Source organism: Balaenoptera musculus, chromosome 16, assembly GCF_009873245.2.
Source record: "Balaenoptera musculus isolate JJ_BM4_2016_0621 chromosome 16, mBalMus1.pri.v3, whole genome shotgun sequence".
In the NCBI taxonomy this organism is placed as follows: Eukaryota; Metazoa; Chordata; class Mammalia; order Artiodactyla; family Balaenopteridae; genus Balaenoptera; species Balaenoptera musculus.
Window position 1 is genome coordinate 14165158 of NC_045800.1, and position 19913 is coordinate 14185070.

The 19913-nt window shown below is 47.6% G+C and overlaps 2 protein-coding genes across 3 annotated transcripts in view; both read left to right on the forward strand.

Moving 5' to 3' along the window:
• The window catches only part of HSPA12A (heat shock protein family A (Hsp70) member 12A), a 68605-nt gene extending 60038 nt beyond the window's left edge, over positions 1-8567 (forward strand). For both annotated transcript variants that reach the window (XM_036828435.1, XM_036828436.1), the window contains 5 exons: positions 921-1007; positions 1585-1689; positions 2413-2671; positions 3365-3468; positions 4408-8567. In XM_036828435.1, the coding sequence (XP_036684330.1) occupies positions 921-1007; positions 1585-1689; positions 2413-2671; positions 3365-3468; positions 4408-5045 (1193 nt within the window). In that variant the 3' untranslated portion in view covers positions 5046-8567. The remainder of the gene's footprint in view (positions 1-920; positions 1008-1584; positions 1690-2412; positions 2672-3364; positions 3469-4407) is intronic.
• A 1831-nt stretch (positions 8568-10398) lies between these two features.
• C16H10orf82 (chromosome 16 C10orf82 homolog) lies at positions 10399-17948 on the forward strand. The gene is given in 7 exon segments (XM_036829323.1): positions 10399-10472; positions 11604-11740; positions 14042-14176; positions 14179-14259; positions 15686-15872; positions 16382-16482; positions 17610-17948. Coding segments are annotated over 6 exon segments (705 nt in total). The 5' UTR covers positions 10399-10472; positions 11604-11685; the 3' UTR covers positions 17756-17948.
• The last annotated feature ends 1965 nt before the right edge of the window (positions 17949-19913 follow it).

The window sequence follows — 19913 nt, forward strand, 5'->3', positions numbered from 1 at the left end:
AATTCCCATCGTGCCTGTGCTCTGCTGCCTCCCAGGCCCCCTCTCACAGCACCCTTCCCACCTCTTAACATTCGTATCCTGCTTTTTCAGACTTCACTCTAAATTGTTAAATCTCAAAGGCAGAGGGGGTCCGTGGTCTGAGGGTTAATTTCAGGCTGCAAGACAGAGTCGTGGGAACTGCAAGTCCCTTGACCTCCCTGACCTGGTTTCCTCGTCTGAACACAGGACGATGTGATTTGTGCCTGTCCGCCTCACGGGGCTGTCAGGAGGCCTGCGGGAGATGAAATACCCACGCGAGTCACAGCCACGGAGTACCCCGAGCCGCCCCCGGGTTGTCCCGCGGTGTGCAGGAAAAAGGCGGCGCCGACTTTTCTAGGTTCAGCCGTGCCGCCTTGTGGCTGAAGCGCCACCTTGTGGCTGAAGAGCATGTCGACTTCAACGGGGTCTGGAAAGGGCTCCTGGCCGTTTATCCAGGATCCAGATTAGGAAAACATACCCCGCATTCCTTGTATCAGACAAAGCTGCTTGATGTGAAATTATTTAACCAAGCGCACTGCAGGCTGCTTGGCAGACAGCCTCCTCGCTGGGGCTGCAAAGCCAGGAAATTGGCCTATTTTATTCGCATTCCCCTGAAAGTGTCCCTGGAGGAAGGGAGTCTCATCAGGGTGAGCTTTTCAGCAGGGCACTGGCCAAAGCTGCCAGGCAGATGAATAGATGAAGGCTGGTGGAAATAGCCACTTGCTCTGGAAGAGCTGACTTTGTCATTCCCTATGTTGTATTTATGTAATCATTTTGATCAAGTATCACCAAATGTTCTGTTCCTAAACCTCCCATGCTCTTTTACCTCCACTGACTGCAGGTGACTGCCAGCTCTTTCATGTTTTCTTACCCGTCGTTATTTTCTTTCTGTTGGCCACTAGCTAAGGAACACGTACGACGTAATCGGCAGAGTCGGACCTTTTTGGTGGAGAATGTCATAGGAGAAATCTGGTCCGAGCTGGAGGAAGGTAGCATCTTTAAACGTCCTTTGCCCCTGCTGATTGTGTGTGTGTGGGGTGGGGGTGGGGGGGCTGCTGGCAAAAATGCATTTCTATTTGTTCCTTTTGTACTTTTGGAAAATATTCCAAGTCAGTTGGTTTTACAGACCACTCGCCCAGGGAGAGCTCTTTTTGGAGCTGTCATTTTGCATGTTCTAAAACCATATAGGTTCTTCAGAAGAAAAGTAGGAATTGGGACTCACCAGTTCCAGAGTGAGTCTTGTGCTAAACAGCAGGTCATTTGATGGTGCTATTAACTTGGTAGGAAGTGGTCCACACGTGCCAGGTATGCAGCAGCGCATGACCTGAATGCTTTAGTCCTAAAGATTCACTCATTTGGGTTCATCATCCATGCTAACCAGCACTTCTGGGCAGACACTATCTCATCTCTTTAGTCATGAATAACTCACTGTGTGGCTAATTAGCAAAACTATTGTACTAATGAGTGTTGATGGCGCTTAGGTGGGTACAGCAAGTCATCCTGCCAGCTTGTTCCAGGACATGATGGACAAGTGGTCTATATAAAGGTTGGCTGTTTTCATACCAGGTGACAAGTATGTGGTAGTGGACAGTGGCGGTGGCACCGTAGACGTGACAGTCCATCAGATACGATTACCGGAGGGACACCTTAAAGAACTGTACAAAGCAACAGGTAAGCCTGAGAAAATGAGAAAAATGGCTAATTTTCTCATGCCTGAGCTGTTTAACTCATTTCAGATTTCTCTCAGTATCTCATTCTTTCAGTGCCACCAGCATGTGGAATTACAGGCAGTAGAGGATACGGATGCATGAGACCAGAGAGCAAAATGCAGTTAAATGGCCTTTAAAACACAAACCACCATAACTTGGGTTTGGGCATAAAGTGAGCCTGTTTCAGATCCTGGCCATGATCGTCACCTGTGATTTGGTTAAGCTTTCTAGGGAGGTCCCAGGACGCCTGGTCTTGGATCAAGATCATCAAACCAAAGAACATTCTCTTCTTCTTGGTGGGGTGGGGATGAGTAATTAGTAGGTCACAGGGACTAAGTGAGGTCTGCTGGTTTTCCAGACACTGTCCTTGGATATCTTGGGTGGGAATACCATGATGCCCCTAGTTAGTTAAATGTATCGATTTTATTTCAAATGTAATTGATTTTAAACAGATTGTTGACGAGTGATTTCTGTAGGAAAGTTTCTCCATGTGGAATGAGAAGAACCTAAGGGTTTTAAAGTGTAAGTAAAAACGCATAGCTGCGGTCTGCTGGCTAAGTGGGTCCAAGTCTGTGCTGCTGTCTTTGAGCAGAACCCAGAACCCAGGCTAGGCTGCTTCTCAGACTCTGGATTCCATTTCTGACCGTTTTTAACATAGTGGTCTCCCATTTTGTTCTTGACTCAGGTGGACCCTATGGATCTTTAGGAGTAGATTATGAATTTGAAAAGCTTCTGTGTAAAATATTCGGAGAGGATTTTATTGAGCAATTCAAAATCAAGCGTCCTGCGGCCTGGGTTGACTTAATGATTGCATTTGAGTCTCGCAAAAGGGCAGCTGCCCCGGACCGAACTAACCCGCTGAACATCACCCTGCCCTTCTCCTTCATTGACTACTACAAGAAGTTCCGTGGGCACAGTGTGGAGCACGCCTTGAGGAAGAGCAAGTGAGCTGGGCTCATGTTTGGCTCAGGACAGTCTAGGGGGTAGATTCTGTTCATGGGGAGGAGGAAGGTGGTGTGGACTCTGAGTTCCAATCCTACACACTTGCCGTGTGACCTTGGGCAAGTGACTCAACTTTTTTGTTCCTTAGTTTTTTCATCTGGAAAATGGGCATGATAATTCCACTTACCTCAAAGGGTTGTTGTGAGGATGAAATGTATTCGTATATGCTTAGCACAATGCCTGAGACCTGGAAAATACTATCTCTGTGTCAGCTATGATTACGCACTAAAAAGATAAGCTGTATGAAATCAGGGAAGTTTATCTGTTTGGGGCCCTGCTTTATCCCCAGTGTCTACAACAGAACCTGATGCATAGGTAGTAGGTGCTCGGTAAATATTTGTTGAATTATTTATCTCCCTGCCTTCTGCACTAGACTTTGGCTTCCACTGTCTCAGGGCAATGTTGGCCACAGGCAAAAGCAAAGAGAAACAAAAGAGGTTATGCCTTAGCTTTGAAGCTTCTAAGGGTCTGGGTCCTGGTGGTTTAGTGTATTTCTAAGGGTTCTTTGGACTTTCAAGCCCCCTTCGGCCCCCTCGGATGTGACAACCATTCTACCAGGGCCCATGACTATGCAGGTTAGCCTGGGTATCCTTTATACACTCGCCGCTCATTCTCTCTCTGTCATGCCTCCACAGTGTGGATTTTGTGAAGTGGTCCTCGCAGGGGATGCTGAGGATGAGTCCAGATGCCATGAATGCCCTTTTTAAGCCGACCATTGATAGCATCATTGAGCATCTCCGTAAGTGATCAGCCAGGGCTCGGCCACTCAGTGGGGCAGAGCCAAGAATGGGGACTGATGTTTCCAGTATCACCAACCAGTATATGTGAAGTCAGGATGGCAGGGGGGTCTGGGTCTTGGAGCCGCAGGCCAGGGCCCCGGCAGGAGTGGGCAGGGCCTGGGCATGCATGAGGGCGGTTGCTGGGCACTGGCTGTGGATCCCTCACCTCAGGTACTGCAAAGCAGCCCAGAGCCTGTTCTCACTTGGGCTTCCATTTGGCTTCAGAAGTCAGAGAGCCGGGAGATCTAAAGCAATATTATCATCGAGTGACAGGCCTTAGGGAATGGATGGTCTTTGCTGTATCAGAACAAATTAGAAACCGCAACCTCTGCTGGGGAGGAGGAACTGCTGTGTAAACCAAAGAAAGGTCTCCCACAAGAGAGCAAACAGAATCTGGCCGCGCAGTTAACCTGCTCCCTCGGTGGCCCTCGCCCAGGGACACACAGTAGACTCACCAGGGCCTCTTTCAGTACCCAGGCCCTCCACCCACTTCCCACCCTGCACCTACACGGTCAGAACTCCTAGAGGTGGGATGGGAATTTTATGAAAACCAAAGAATAATATTGATAACAGCCTGCCTTAACAGAACCGCAGGTTTGGAGAGGGCAAGGGGTATTCATTTACGTGTAACAAAGAACTACGTAAACTGATCACTGTCTGGCTGTTGAAATGGGTTTCTACTTAGCAGTAGCTTTGGTTTTTATTCCTGAGCATATTGATGTACAAACCCCTCCTTTCTTGAAAAGATTGGCTCTACAAAAATATTCCGTTCAACAAGTCCAGACTAAGCCTGTCCTCCAGCTGGCCCAAGCGGCTTTGTCCATTCTCCACATTCTCAGGCCACCCGGTCCCCCCTGGCTTTTGGTGACAGGTCTCTGTCCCTTCCTCCTCCCTTTCAGGGGACCTGTTTCAGAAGCCGGAGGTGTCCACGGTCAAGTTCCTCTTCCTGGTGGGCGGCTTCGCCGAGGCGCCCCTCCTGCAGCAGGCGGTGCAGGCTGCCTTCGGCGACAAGTGCCGTATCATCATCCCCCAGGACGTGGGCCTCACCATCCTCAAGGGCGCCGTCCTCTTCGGCCTGGACCCCGCTGTCATCAAGGTGCGCCGGTCCCCGCTCACCTACGGGGTTGGGGTGCTGAACCGCTATGTGGAGGGCAAGCACCCGCCCGAGAAGCTGCTGGTGAAGGACGGCACTCGCTGGTGCACTGACGTCTTCGACAAGTTCATCTCCGCCGACCAGTCCGTGGCCCTGGGCGAGCTGGTCAAGCGCAGCTACACCCCGGCCAAGCCCTCCCAGCTGGTCATTGTCATCAACATCTATAGCTCTGAGCTGGACAGCGTGAGCTTCATCACCGACCCCGGGGTGAAGAAGTGCGGCACGCTGCGCCTCGATCTCACGGGGGCCAGCGGCGCTGCCGTGCCCACCCGCAGGGAGATCCAGACCCTCATGCAGTTCGGGGACACCGAGATCAAGGCCACGGCCATTGATGTAGCCACCTCCAAGAGTGTCAAGGTTGGCATCGACTTCTTAAATTACTAACCGGCCCTCCCCGCCCCCTGTCCCCTTGGACTCAGCTCACCTGCATCTGCTGACCTCAACCCTGACTGTTCTTTCCCTGCCCTTGACCCTAGCCATCACCCGTCTGAATTTCAGCAAGCAAGATGAGAACAGCCAGGGCTAGAAATAATTAGGGGTTTTTGAGGGCATACTGGAGTCGGGAAAACTGTTGGCAGTGAAGATGGAGGTTGGGAAATAAGAAATTTGAGGATCCCAGAAAAGCAGCTAGTGTTCATAGGTACGAAGTGGTGAAACACCCCCCCCCCGACCCCCCACCGCCCCACAAGGGAATCAGTACATTTCTGCAGCAGTGATCGGGCTTGGGGTGAAGAGATCTCCCTTATGTAGAACTTAGGGTGCCCTGTCGCGATCCTTCCAGATTTGGAACAAGATCTTTGAGCCAGGAGGAGATTCTTCATCTCTCTGAGACTTTTCTTTTTTACATATTTTGGATGGCAGTCAATATAAAATGCCATCCATCTGCAGTTAATTTCTTTTCATCATGGTGTGATTAAAAGTGATGATTCACTGGGAACTTGGAGGGTTTTTAGCTGGTGGGAGAAGACTGCCTACACTGGGCGCTATTTTAGGTTCTCATAATTTAAATTCCAAAAAGGTTTAGTGAAGAATAACTGTAGCTTCAGCTAATCCACTAGGATTTGTGAGTGGGAGAGCTGACACCTCAACTTTTCGGCAGGTAAAAACTTGCTTCGAGGGAAATGGATATTGAGCTAGTGACATATCCCAAATTACATGCTGTGATAGAACTCCCCAAAGGCCAAATCCTGATTTCTGAATCCATAAGTAATTTGAGTTAACCTTAGTAGGATTCTGTGTGAGAAAATGAAGCTGCAGTTTGCCTTGTTCACATCACCAAGCCCGGGAGTCCGGAAGAGCCCCTCCCCTTGACAGGCACACGTACTTTAAACTAACTCCCTCCTCCCTGCTTGCCCTCATCTCCCTAAGAGATTTGGCCATTTATTTCCACATTTTGAAAAGAATACATTGGTGATACATGGGCAGAGAATCTGTTTAACGAAACGTTTTGTTAAAATCTTCAGTTTTAAAACTAGAACTGAAGAGTCTATCTAAAGGCATTCAGAGATCTGTACTTAGTGAATGAAGCTGGGTTTTTTCAAACCAGAATCTGCAGTTTTTAGTAAATGCCACAGGGGACTGTGGTTCAACTGGAATTTAAAAGTTCCTAACTTCAGGGTTTTGGAAAGCTGGGGCACAGACCAGAGCCTGCAGCTTCCGGCTGGGTTCGCTTAGGGAGTGAGTCTACAAGTGAAGAACCACAATCCCACACGTTGCCCTCTTGTGAGTGGGGCTGGAGCTCCAGCTGGCTTGGGGATGGCACGTTTAACCTTCACAGGAAGGGCCCGGGGAGGAAAAAGATCGGAAGAAAGGCAGCCTTAAGAATGGGGCTGAGGAAGCAACTGGTGTGTGTGCCCGCTCTCCATCCTTCCCCACTTGCAAAGCCTGTCTTCAACATTCAGGAGCCAACTGAGGAAAAGAATCAAGAACCTGACTCAGCCCGTGTGATCTGTTCAAAGCTGTCTTTTCTACCTGCTGGAGTGAATTCGATTTTAAATCACCGGAGGCATGCATAATGAATGAGGGGAGGATGGGTGACTCAGCCACTAACTTTGAATGCAACTTGGATTCACAAACCCATTATCACAGCGCGTTATCATATGCAGATTTTAAGTAGCATTTCCAACTTCATTCTAACGTGTCTTCTTTTTCACATTGCTGGCTGCAGAATTCCCTACTAGAATGTGAAACACTAACCAACTACAGAACTAGAGAATGCTGGTCACGTACTCAGTAGCGGGGTTTCGCATCGAGACACAAATGTGCGCTCTAGGGTTCTCTTGCTGCCTGCTCGGCTTCAAAAGCTAAATGTTATGGGTCTTTCTTTGGTGTTGCCAGCCATACTCTACAAACAAGACTTCTCCATTTAGTTATAAGTAATATAATTGTATGTACATATAATATTAGAAAATTGTACAGAATCTTGATTTCTACAATATGCTCTTGTTAAAAAAAAAAGGGAAAATGCTCTTTGAATTTTGTTGATGACATTGCTGCCTTTAAGTTTCCATGGTTTCATGTCTTAATTGTGCTTACTAGACATTGATTTGTACTGATGCTAAGCTATGGACTCTGTGTGTGCAGACTGAGCAACAGACAGAGGTGCCTAGGGTCAGAATCCTCTACGAAACAGACCGGCTGGATTGACAGCTCCATCAGACCTTTCTACACACACATCCTTCCCAAAGGTTCACAGTTTATATTTAAAGGTGCATAATAATGTATCGATTCTCCTGAACTGTCTTTGAGAGCTGAACGTTCTGGTTCTGTAAGCCATGTGACTGTGCAGAAAAACCTCCGAAAACTCTGTGTCCCTGCAGGGTTGTCAGCGCCTCCTTGTGGGGCGAAGCAGTCACTCTGAAGGCAAAGTGTGATGTTTTCAGGACACCAGAATCAAAGGAAGGAATCAGGTGGTACACAAATCCAGCTTTTCTACTGGATTAAGTGTAAGTGTGAGTAATAGAGTCAAGTCCTTTTCTTGGCTAATGTAAGGCCTTTCCCATCTTGCATTAAGGATGTCTCCTTGTCTACTATTTCTCTTAAATGAAATGGTTGAAATTTGCAATGTTGGCAAAAAGATGATGGAGAGGGGGTGATGATTTTACTGGATTTTCTTCTGCCCCAGAGATGCAGCCCTAATAGTCAGACTTCTTAGAGGGAATCCTCAAATCCACCCCTTCTCCCCTTACCCCCCACAGAAATATTCTAAAGTAAGAGCACTGGATAGGAACACTTGGACACATTTTCTAATCTTAGAAAGTTTCTAAAAGGCCCGTTGTCTTAACCCATTACTCAATTGTCCCTGGCATATTATCTGAGGTTCAAGTTTCTTGGAAGCAGAACTGTCAAAGGGTTTCCTTTGTAACTTCCCTTTCTGTACACAGCAGGCATTAATAAATGTTGAATGTCAGACAAGAATGTCAGACGGACAAGAGAGGAAAGAGGAAACATACAGGCGTTTCTGCAGACCGATGGCTAAGATGAGTACAGATTACAGAGCCTGCCCTGCCCTACCCCTAGAATGTTATTTAGATCAAGTTTAGCTTTTAGAGTCCAGGTCTGGTTAATTGCCAGGGTGGCAAAGAATCGCATGCACCTATATAAACAGGAGTCAAAATGCATTATTAGCTGAAGATCGAATCACACATTGTAGAGATGAAATAGCTGTGATTAAGCTGCATATTTATGCTGGGAAATGGCTGAAGTGGATGACTAGTATAAAAGTTGTTGGCCATAACATTGTATCTCTTATCTGCTTGGAATATGGAAATATATTCTAAAATAACAGCCACTGGGGTCTTGTTCACTATAAATTCAAACTTCACAGAACTTGGCAGCAATTCACATTTTGACTGTATCTGCAAACTGTCTTCACAGATGTCTAATAAAGCAAAACTCTGGATCTCATGTGGCTCAGACTTTTTTTTTGCCCTCTGAATTTGTAAATGGAATTATAGATACATTACTGACATTCCCCTCTACCCCATTTCAGATGGAAATTGATTTTCAGGTCTTTTCCTAGGTGTTGCAAGCTTTGTTAACTTTCATTCCAATAAGACTGGCTCCTCTGTTCACTGGGAACCAAGCCTCCATTGACATCCATGAACCCCTTTTCCCTTGAAGCCAAAGAAAGCAACCTTGCCAGAGAGAAGGCAGATAAGCCACAGTGACAACTGACAACTCCACTGCACCCAAATGAAGGTCATAAAAAATGAAAAGCAGAAGGCCAAGGACTGATGCCTTGTCCTCTGGTATCCTAGCAGGCACAACTAGCTGGCCGCTGTATCTAGGGCCTTGGGTTTATTCCAGGCTCTACGTCTGGGTCACCCTCCAGAGTTGGCTCTAGTAGTTTCTGGATAGTCTGAGGCGGGCCCTAGGACCCCGAGGGAGGTATAAATGGGTTCTTCCTAAGTGGGTAGCTGCACCAGCTTTCATCTGAAGTTTAGTTCCCATGAGGAGAGGTCGGGAAGGCCGGGATGTGCAGTCAGACAAACGTGTATTGCACAGTAGAGCCAGCAGGCAGTCTGGCTGCCGTTTCCTCATCTGTAGGGAGCGGCTGGGACTAGCTGTCTGTAAAGGCCACTCAGTCCCTGGATCTGGGTCACACAGTGGGCATCTTGGTTTTGTCGACTTAAAAAAAATGCACAACGTGAGAGTTGAGAGCTAAGTTTTACTTGGGACAATATGAGGGCTATAGCCCGGGAGACAGCATTTCAGATAGCTCTGAGAAACTGCTCTGAAGAGGTAGGGGGGCAAGTCAGTATATATGTGATTTTGGTGAAGAGGGAGTACATGCAATCAGGCACATGTTTTTTGCAGAAGGTTTCTGCTAGTCTCGTGAAGGTTACTGCTAGTCACGAGGAGCAGACGTCACCATGAAGGGTTTTAGTGCTTTTCTAGATATGAGGAGATGCAAGAATTAGGCTCATAAAATAAAATCGGCTCCTGAAAATATCTAACTCTCTGAAGCCCTGTTATGCCAGTTCTTCCCAGAGCACAGAGGGCCTCATTTCTGCTCCCCACCCTGAACTCCTTTCAGGGGGTGTTGAAAGTCAGCAACTTCAGTAGCACCTGAATTAACCCTTGTAGATGGCAAGTGCCAATTTGTAGTTGACAGTTTCAGTCCAATGAGATGAAAGCTCATCTCCCATAAAATGAGGCCTGTTAGGAGTACGGCTCCACCTTCCCAGCATCCTTCATTTTGGTGCTTTGTCCCTTTCTGCCCGGTTACCTGTCCTGGCCATCTGGAGATTCTCCTAGTAAGAGACACGAGGCTAGGAGGACAGGGGTGTGAGAAGCCCAGGGGAAGCCGTCTGGGACACAGGCCTCTGCTTCCCTCCCAGGCTGCTTCCCCCGCCCCGGCCAAGGCCTGTTCCCGCCAATCCTCTCCCCCCAGCCCAGGCCTCCCCAGTGTCTACATCAGAAAAGGCGGCTTTGACCCGGATCCCTTCGTGTACCCCTCTCCACAATTTCCAAACCCAGAGCGGCCTCGCCTGGGTGAGACCGTGTGTTCAGAACAGAGAACAGCTTCGGAGGCAAAATATTTTCCGGGCAAATCCCTGCATCTCACCCCATAGATCGACGCTGAGCGAGTTCACTCGGGTTCACTAGTCGCCTCTGGCTCCCGGGCCCGGACTTCGGCCAGGAAACCAAAGGGTGAGGAAGGGGGGAGGGGCGGGGGTGGGGGATGGTCCGTCTCCGCCCGTTCCGACCCCGCCGCGGTCGAGGTGAGCTCACAGGGGACAGGAGCCCTGGTAGAGGCCGGGCCAGAGCAGGAGGTCCCGCGGGGGGCCAGGATCCAGGCCAGCCCAGGTGAGGACAGGGTGGGGCAGGGCGGGGCGGGGGGAGGGGGGCGTGTCCGCGCTTTCCGACCCGCTCCCCGGCCCCACCCCCAGCACACCTCCTTTCTATGCTCTTCCTTTCAGCCTCCTCCAGGCAGGCCTCTGGGCTGGGTCTGCAGCTGCGCAGCCGGCCACGCAGCCGCAGCACACTGCTGGGCAACATAATCCTGCCCCCAGAGTGTAGACGTCTTTCGGTCACACCTCCTTGGACACAGGAACCTTCAGACAAGTTACTTAACTTCTCTGTGCCTTATTTTTCCATGTGTAAAATAGGGACTCAGGTAGGAACTAACCCTTAGGGCGGCCGTTAGCGTTTCACAGGAATGCAGTCCTGTCTTCAGCCGTGTTGTAGCTGGTGTTTTTTTTTTTTTTAAATGAAAGCTTATTTATTTATTTATTTATTTTTGGCTGTGTTGGGTTTTCGTTTCTGTGCGAGGGCTTTCTCTAGTTGCGGCGAGCGGGGACCACTCTTCATCGCGGTGCGCGGGCCTCTCACTGTTGTGGCCTCTCTTGTTGCAGAGCACAAGCTCCAGACGTTAAGGCTCAGTAGTTGTGGCTCACGGGCCTAGTTGCTCCGCAGCATTTGGAATCTTTCCAGACCAGGGCTTGAACCCGTGTGCCCTGCATTGGCAGGCAGATTCTCAACCACTGCGCCACCAGGGAAGCCCCAGGTGTTCTTTAAATGTCTGAACTGTTTAAAAAATTCCCATCACTGCTGAGTAAACCGTGACTGAGGCCCTCCCCTCCACCCCTGAGGCCACTTGTCCTGGCCACAAGGGCATGACTTTTGAGAGAGGAACTGGTTTGCCAGGGTAGGACTTGGAAGCATCGACAGATGCCAGATGCAGGACCTGGCCCATTTGGGGGCACCACAGGCCATCCCAGAAGGGAGAAGGGGTCTGGCTCGGGAGACAGCATCCACATAAACTGACGCTGTTTGGTCCGCCCCCCGCCCCATCTTGGACTCCATGCCAGCCTTTGCAACTTCGGATCCTTTCCAGCCACAGTTTACTCTAATCTTTGTTATGCCCTGTACATTGCATGTTTAACCGCATCCTTGGCTAATTGTGGTGCTTTCTCTCTGTCCTAATCCCCTGGCAAGGTTATTGACGCCCAAGGGCTCTAGCACATGCGCAGTGAGTTCTCCAGGCAAGGACTTCCCTTCATTAACAGAGAGCAAAATCATGGAGTCTTCCAAGACCTTCGTGAGACACCTGCCGATCACACCAGGCTACAGTGGTAAGTGGTGATGTGCCCTGCAGGGGGGTCCTGATTGCTGTCCCTGCCTTGCCCCACTGTCCGTGTCCGACCGGCTTATTGGACCAGTACAGGCACTTCAGCTTTTAAGAAACTTGCTGAAAGTGTTTCATTGCTGAAGATGGCAGATAACTGGGTTCTGATAAGTGGGGAGATAGAATCTGGGCAGATCTCCCAGGACATGGCCTGGTATGTAAGAAGCGCTTAATTAATGTCTGTTATATACATTTGGACCAGGATAGACACAATGAATAAGCTGAGGCTCTGTCCTTCTTCCCAAGTTGTGCTGTTCTCGTGAACTAGGGCTGTCCTTATGGTCCCATTTCTTCCTGTGTCCCGTAGAGGGATGGTGACCAACTTTTTTGGTTTGCCGGGAATGGTCCCAGTTTTAGCACTAAAAGTCCTGCATCCCAGGAAACCCCTCAGTTGTTGGCAAACCAGGACAACTGGCCACCCTACCTAAAGGCTTTTCCTCCTCAGGCTTCTGAGAATTTACTGAGTCACATCCCTGTGGGTAACAAACCTGGTGGTCCCCATAGGCCCTCTGCTCTCACATATAGGTATTCTCGGTGGGGAGAGGCATGGAGAATATTCCAAGGTTGCCCATCCTCATCCTGGTCCTACTGGTTGGTTAAGAGAATAGGCTTTGGATTCTAATAAACTGAGATTCCAATCTCTCCCGGGCCATTATCTATGTGATTGTAAGTAAGTTACTTACCTCTCTATGGTAAGTAGAAATTTCTATAAAATGGTTGTATTAGTTTCCTAGGGCTGCTGTGTAAAACAACAGATAGCTATTCTTTCACAGTTCTAGAGGCCCGGAGTCTGAAATCAAGATGTTGGCAGGGCCGTGCTCTCTCTGATGGCCCCCGGTGTTCCTTGGTTTGTGGCACTCCAGTCTCTGTCCCCATCTTCACATGACTCTTCATGTGGCCTTCTGCTCGGTGTCTCTGTGTCTGTGTGTCTCAAATCTCCCTCTCCTTTTTCTTAGGAGGACACCAGGCACTGGATTTGGAGCCCACCCTAAATCCATGATGACCTCATTTCCAAATCCTTAGTTATGTCTGCAAAGACCCCATTTCCAGATAAGTTCACATTCACAGGTACCAGGGGTTAGGACTTGGATAGGTCTATCAGTTCAACCCATTACATGGGGTCGGGATAGATTCCTCCTAAGACTGTGGTGAGGATTAAAGGAGCCAGCACACAAAGCCCATTTAAAATATCTTGGCCCTTAGCAAGACTCAGTAAAGGTAGCTTGTATTCCTATGTGTGTGTGTGCATATACGCAATCAGGTAAAATCTAGGCAGATCAAAGTAGACCCTGATGGAGAAAACCCACTGTGACAGGGGCCCTGGGTGTCTACGGTCTCCTCCATGATGTTAGGGTATCTTTTAATTGTCCAAAAACTGGGGAGACTGGATAGTGGGTAGAAGACTTCCAACACTGTCAAGAACAGTTTAGTAATTGGATTCTTCCGGAGGAGGTTTCTTGCAGGTGCACGGGGTGAGGGTTGCTGCTCTCAACTCTGGGGCCAGGTTTTCTGGCCCTGGGGACAAGGGCACAAATGGTGGGCTTCAATAATGGGATTTACTTGCTTACTTATTTATTTATTGACAGTTTAAAGCCAAGTCTTAACCAGTTTTTCCTCCTTTGTTCTTTTAAAAACTGGTCTTATTATGGCAGCATTATAGTACTTAGGATTCAGCATCCAGTTTAAATAAATAGTTGTGTTCTACCCATACTAGTTGTAATGATTACATGTTATTTTGTGGGAAATGGTGAGAAATTGTGCTCGGGGTGGGTCTCACAGATAATGAATTTACCTTTTTGTGTAATAGGTCTCTGCTTTTAATAAGCCCACAATTTCCCGGTGGTCCGACAGAAAAGATCCCCAATTGCATTTGGGAAGTGTCAAGGAAAATAAGCTTTCTCTCTAAAAAGATGAATAATTTCAATTACTCCTTTGACTAACATTTTGGTCCATTAAATGCTTTCACCATTTGCCGTTTGGGCTGATGTGAGGGGCTTTGCTATCAAAGAATATTACTGTCATCGCCTTTGTTGAAACGGGCCTTCCCTCCCCGCTCCAAGGTCAGTTTTTCATGGCCTTGGGAGGGCCCAGCCGCAGTGGAAACAACAGCGCGGCTTGTATTAATGGCCTTTGGGAAAATGCAGTGTTGTCGGCCAAGGAAGAAACGGCAAGGGTGGGCTGAGATTCTGGGGGTTTGGGCAGGTTCTGAATACCTCGCTGAAGGTCGTGATTCCTTCGGCTCTTGCAGGCTTCGTGCCCTACCTTAGCTGCCAGGGCACCTCCAGCAAGGACAACATGTCCCACTGTCTGAAAATCCTCCAGGAGAACACACAGCGGTATAAAGACCAGCTGGAGGAATAACTCTGCTCAGTGGCCACTGCCCCGAACTAAAGCCCGTCTGCTCAGAGGAGACGGTCCTGCGGACCCTGCACCAGTATTACTGGCAGTACCGCCCCTTGAGTCTGGGTACCGGCTCCCAGAAACCAGCCCCCCTTCACCCTGGGCCCAAGCGCAGGGCCTGGCCGTCTTGCTGAGCTGCCACTGAGGGCACTGGGTCCAGCACAGTTCCAGGTCCCCAGGCGTCTGTGCAAAATGGAGAGGCTCAGTTTCTTAAAAGGAGAAAGAAACATTTCCAGGGGGGGAGGGAGACAGGTGGGGAGGAGGGTGCTAGGTACTAAGCTCCCTGGACAATCATCACAGAGGTTCAGAGAGCAGCTGTTGTCTCAGTAGGTACCGCTTTTAGTTGCTTTCTCTGTGCCGGCTACCGTTATTTCATTAACCACCCACGATGACCCTATGAAGTCGATACTATTATTCCCACTTTAGAGCAGTGTCCCTTGTCTGAGGTCAGACCTTGGTTTGAACCCAGCTCCTCCAGGTGCTGGCTGGACGGGAAGGGGTTTTGCACTGAATAACAGTCACAATAACAGTGACAAAAACAACTGACGGTATGATTGTATCATGTTCATCATCACAACAATGATTTGTCCTAGACTATTTTTAAGGCCTAAAGGCCTATAAGAAAAGTAATGGACTGATTGTCTTTATTATTATTACTGTAGTTGGAGACTTTTCAAGAACACATGCTGACTCACATGTTTGGTGTGCTTAAAAAAATTTCCAAGTCATTACAAGGAACCTCTGCCTAAGAGTTGGGATTTAGCCCAGCTCCATGACTATTTGCTGTGTGACCTAGGGCAGGTTGCTTTCCCTCTCTGGGCTACAGTTCCTTCATCCAAGGCAGGGAAGGATGGATTAGACACTCCCTAGGGTGCCTTCCAGCTTTTAGGTTCTGGGACTCAGTGGCCTAATTCAATTCTTACAGCAACTGAAGGGCAGTTATCTTACATCTCACAAATGTGAAATTGCCAAAGGTCAGCCAGCCAGGCAGCAAAAGCTGAGTCTGATGTGCTTTTTCCTGACCTGCATGCTTCTCTTGATTCCTTATTCAGATTTTCAAAGAGCATTGTCTGAAGCTTTTTTTCTTTTTTTTTTTTGTAATTAGTCTGAGTAAAGAGTGGGATCTGTTTAAGAGCAAGAACTTGGGAATCAGAGAGACCTGGGTTTGAATCCTGACCCTATCACTTCCTTGCTATGTGACCTTGGCCAAGACTTTCTTAACCTCTCTGAGGTCTCAGTGTCCTTCTCCACAAAGTGTAGGTAATAATGGCACCAACTTCTTACGGTTTGTAAGAGAATAAAATGAGAGCCTATGCAAAGCCCTACCAAGGTGCTGGCACGCAGGATCAACCAACCAGTGGTAGCTGCCCTCATCACATCTAGGGGCCTAGTGCTTCCCCCGGGGCTGGTTGTTGGTGTGCCAGCTAGCTTGGGAGCACCGCCCACTCTGTGGCTTCTCAGAGCCCTCAGGAAGCATGGCATATTTTTACAGAATGCAAGTACATAACGAAACCTCTTCAGGAGCCCCCCATCCCCGGCTGGGCAGGCTACCTGCCGAGAGCCAGGGTCACTGAATTAGGCTGTGCCACGCGGTACACCGTCATGGCCAGAAACTGCTACAGGGACTTCCTGGACATCGTGGAGCAGGCCAGGAGAGCACACCTGAAACCATATGAGGAGTAAGTCTGCCTTGTAACTCAGGTAACAAGAACGAGGGGAAGAGCAGATCTCAGGCCAGGGGTTTCCAGATGCCGCCAGCCCAGCGCTAGGACTGTTTTTTTGGTGTCTGTTTTGTTTTACAGAAGGCGCTGTGTTTGTAATTGCAGGACCTGCCAAGTAGGCAGCCACGTCCTGCTCCCCACCTGCGCCCAGCAAGTTCCAGAAGTCTTGCTTCTGGTCTTTGCTGGTTTGCAGGGAGAGGCTGGCAGTAAAAACCAACTGGGCCCCCTGTCCGGGAAGCAACCTAAGGCTCAAGCATGCTGAGGAAGGGAGATGGTAGGGCACTGCATGGAGTGGGAGGCTCTTGTGGCCTCAGTTTTCCCTTCTGTAAAATGGAGATGATGATCCTTTAGGATAAATTGTAAGGATCAGAAATAAACGCACCGTGCTCATGCAGGACCTGCACAGATTATATTTATTTTTATTATTAATGAAAGGAATAACTCTATGACTTTTGTTCTTACTTTAGAATATATTGAGTTAGGCCCACACCACCTCCTCCTACCCCTTCTCCAGAAATTTTGCTGCACGGAAGGCTGCTGCCAAAATATCCAGATTTCTCTATTCCAGGTAAGGGAGGACTTTCCTTCCTTCCTGCTGGTTTTAAAAAGGGGATGGTTTCAATTTCTCCACATCTTTGCTAACACTTTTTATTTTCTGCTTTTTTTTTTTTGATATTAGCCATTCTAATGGGTGTGAGGTGGTATCTCTTTATCATTTTGATTTGCATTTTCCTAACGATTAGTGATGTTGATCATCTTTTTACGTGCTTATTTGCCGTTTATACATTTCTTTGGATAAATGTCTATTCAAGCCCTTTGTTCATTTTTGAATCAGTTTGTTTGCTTTTTTGTTGTCAAGTGTTTGGAATTCTCTATATATTCTGGATACTAATCCCTTATCAGATATACAATTTGCAAACATTTTCCCCCATTCTGTGGGTTGCCTTTAGATTCTCTTGTACACTGTAGATGGGAATGTAAAATAGTTCAGCTGCTATGGAAAACAGTATGGTGGGCTCTTGAAATAATTAAAATTAGAATGACCATACACCCAGCAATTCCACTTCTGAGTATATTCTGGAAAGAATTGAAAGCAGGGTCTTGTAGAGATATTTGTACACCCATAATTATAGCAGCATTATTCATAGTCGTGTAACCCAAGTGTCCATCTAAGGATGAAGGGATAAGCAAAATCTGGTCTATATGTACAACGGAATATTATTCAGTCTTAAAAAGGAAGGAAATTCTGACACAAGCTACAACACAGATGAACTTAAAGGACATTATGCTGAGAGAAATAAGTCTAACAGAGAAGGAAATAACGTATGATTCAATTTATATGAGGTACTTAGAGTAGTCAAAATCAAAGGCAGTACATTAACAGTGATTGCCAGGACTGAGGGGAGGGGAGAATGGGGATTATTGCTTAATAGTTACAGAAGTGCAGTTTCACAAGAGAAAAAGTTATGGGGATGTGTGGTGCCGATGTTGCACAACGGTGTGAATGGACTTAATACCACTGAACTGACACATAAAAATGGTTAAGATGGTGGTGAGTATTAAGGATATTTTAACACAATAAAAAAATTGTTTTCTAAGTAGAAAAAAAAAAAAAAGCGGGTGGGATGTTTGCAGTAGCCCCTCTGCCTCGCTGGGCCACCTGCCTGCAATTTGTGGGGCTGGTTTATCTTCCAGGTGCTGGGTGTCCTACCCTTGGAAGAGCCCTGATGGAGGACCCCAGACCTCCGGTGAGGTGTGGCTGCACTCAGAGGCCAAATGTGTCATGCAACGGGGAGATTTATCTAGAGCCACTCTCTTCAGTAAAGGACGTGGAAGGGTAGAAGTGGAGAGCCTCCCAAGGAGAGGCACATACTAAGGGGGGACTCAGAAGCTCGCCATTCTCACGTGAGAGCCCCTCACACACCCCAACTGGCACGAGGGAAATTTCATAAGACAAGCATCCTTTTCATTGCCACCTGCACCCTGACCGGTTGGTGATAACATGTCATTCATAATAAAGGCCTTTTATTGTCACGTGAGAATAAAGAGGATACACTTCTCAGCATGCTGAAGCGTCTGTGGATTTTTTCCAGGTTATGTTGACCTTGCTGGGTGAGGCCCAGCTCTTCCCGATCCTGAGGTAACACTGTGCACCTGGATCGGGCGCTCACTGAAGCCCTAGCCCGGCCGTCTAATGAGTCGGTCCCCATCAGCCACCTTGTGTTGTGGCATGGCAGTCCCCAACACTGGCACAGGGCCATGCCCGCCCCAGCCCTGGTGTTTCAGAATCCCAGTCCTCGGGAGAGCCCTGGCACACCAGCTGTACTGGTTTCCTAGGGCTGCTGTAATGGTACCCCAAACTGGGTGGTATGAGACAGCAGAAATTTGTTGTCTCATACTTCTGGAAGCTAGAAGTCCACGTTCAAGGTGTTAGCAGGGCCATGCGCCCTCTGAAACCTTAGGGGAGAATCACCCCTTGCCTCTTTCCCACTGCCTGGTGGTTTGCTGTCAATCCTTGGCAATCTTCGGTGCGTCATTCTAATCTCTGTCATCATGTGACTTCCCTGTGTCTCTGTGCCTTCACAGGGCTGTCTTCTAATAAGGACACCAGTCACACTGGATTAGGGCTCACCCTTCTGCAGTATGACCTCATCTTAACCAATTACACCTGCAACATCCTATTTCCAAATAAGTCACATTCTGAGGTGCTGGGGATTAGGACTTCAATATATCCTTTTGCGGGGGACAGAGTGGGGGGGGACACAATTCAACCCATAACACTGGCTGACCTTTTATCACTGACAGGCACTCTCTCTGACTTCACTCTGCAGCCATTGGCACGAAGAAGAAATCAAAAGCAGCTCCTGGGGCAGTGAGGCCATTGTTATCAAAAGACTCAAAACTGCTGGGCCAAAAGATGAACTGAGCCACTCCTGAGCGTTTTTCCCAAGGTGAGAATTTTCACCTGGGCTCCCTGGACCCCCAGGTTTCCATGGGTAGAAATCAGGAGTCATATCTTTGATGAGAAAAAAGAACTGGGATGAGAAAAAAGTTACATGTTTGTTTTCACTAACCGCCAAGTGAAATATAATATTTCCTTTGTTTATGAATGTAGGCAACAAACCCCAGCTGTACCTGTCACCTTAACCCAATAAAAATCCCAGATCTTTTCACATCATATGACATTTGTTGCAAACAGCTTGAAATAATGTTAATGTTGATCAGTACTTTATAATTACAGTTGTTATTGGAGCTACAATGTCTGCTCTCTAACATTGTTCTTCAACATATGTATAAGCAAACACATGGCTATTTCACAAATTTGTTCTTTTTAGTATTTTGATAGTATTTCAATATAGCTAGCTCCCTTTGTAATCTCATGTATTGTACTTTATGCATTTAAAAACATTGTTCTGAGAAGAGGTGCATAGGTTCATCAGACAGCCAGAGGGTCTGGGGCACAGAAATAGAAAGGAACCCTGTCCTGGGAAACAACAAAAGATGTGTGTAAGGGGTGGTTGTCATACAAAACAACACCCCAAACCCAATGGGATGTGGCATTACAATGCATCCTGTTATTAAAAGATAATGTGGTAGAGGAATGCTATTGTGGAAAAAAATTTCTGATACAGTACATGAAAAAAGCAAGACCATGAGACAGTACAATGACAGCAAACCCATGTGTACACACACACACACACACACACACACCACTATAATCCTGTTTTTCTGTTTAAAAACAAGGGAGGAGTGGTAAAGGGAGCTAAGCCATAATACTAACTGATTATTTGGATGATGGTGTGATTGGTCTTTTTTACTTCCTTGTGGTTTTTTCAATTTTCCACAGCCAACAGGTATTGTTTTCATAATCAGGAAAAAAATGTTATTTTCCTTATTTGAATTGATAAAATCCTTATTTGAAGTGATTAAAAAATAACCTTTTAGAGATTGCATGTTTAAAGAAAAAAGCCATGACTCAACAGAAGTTAGCTGCATTCT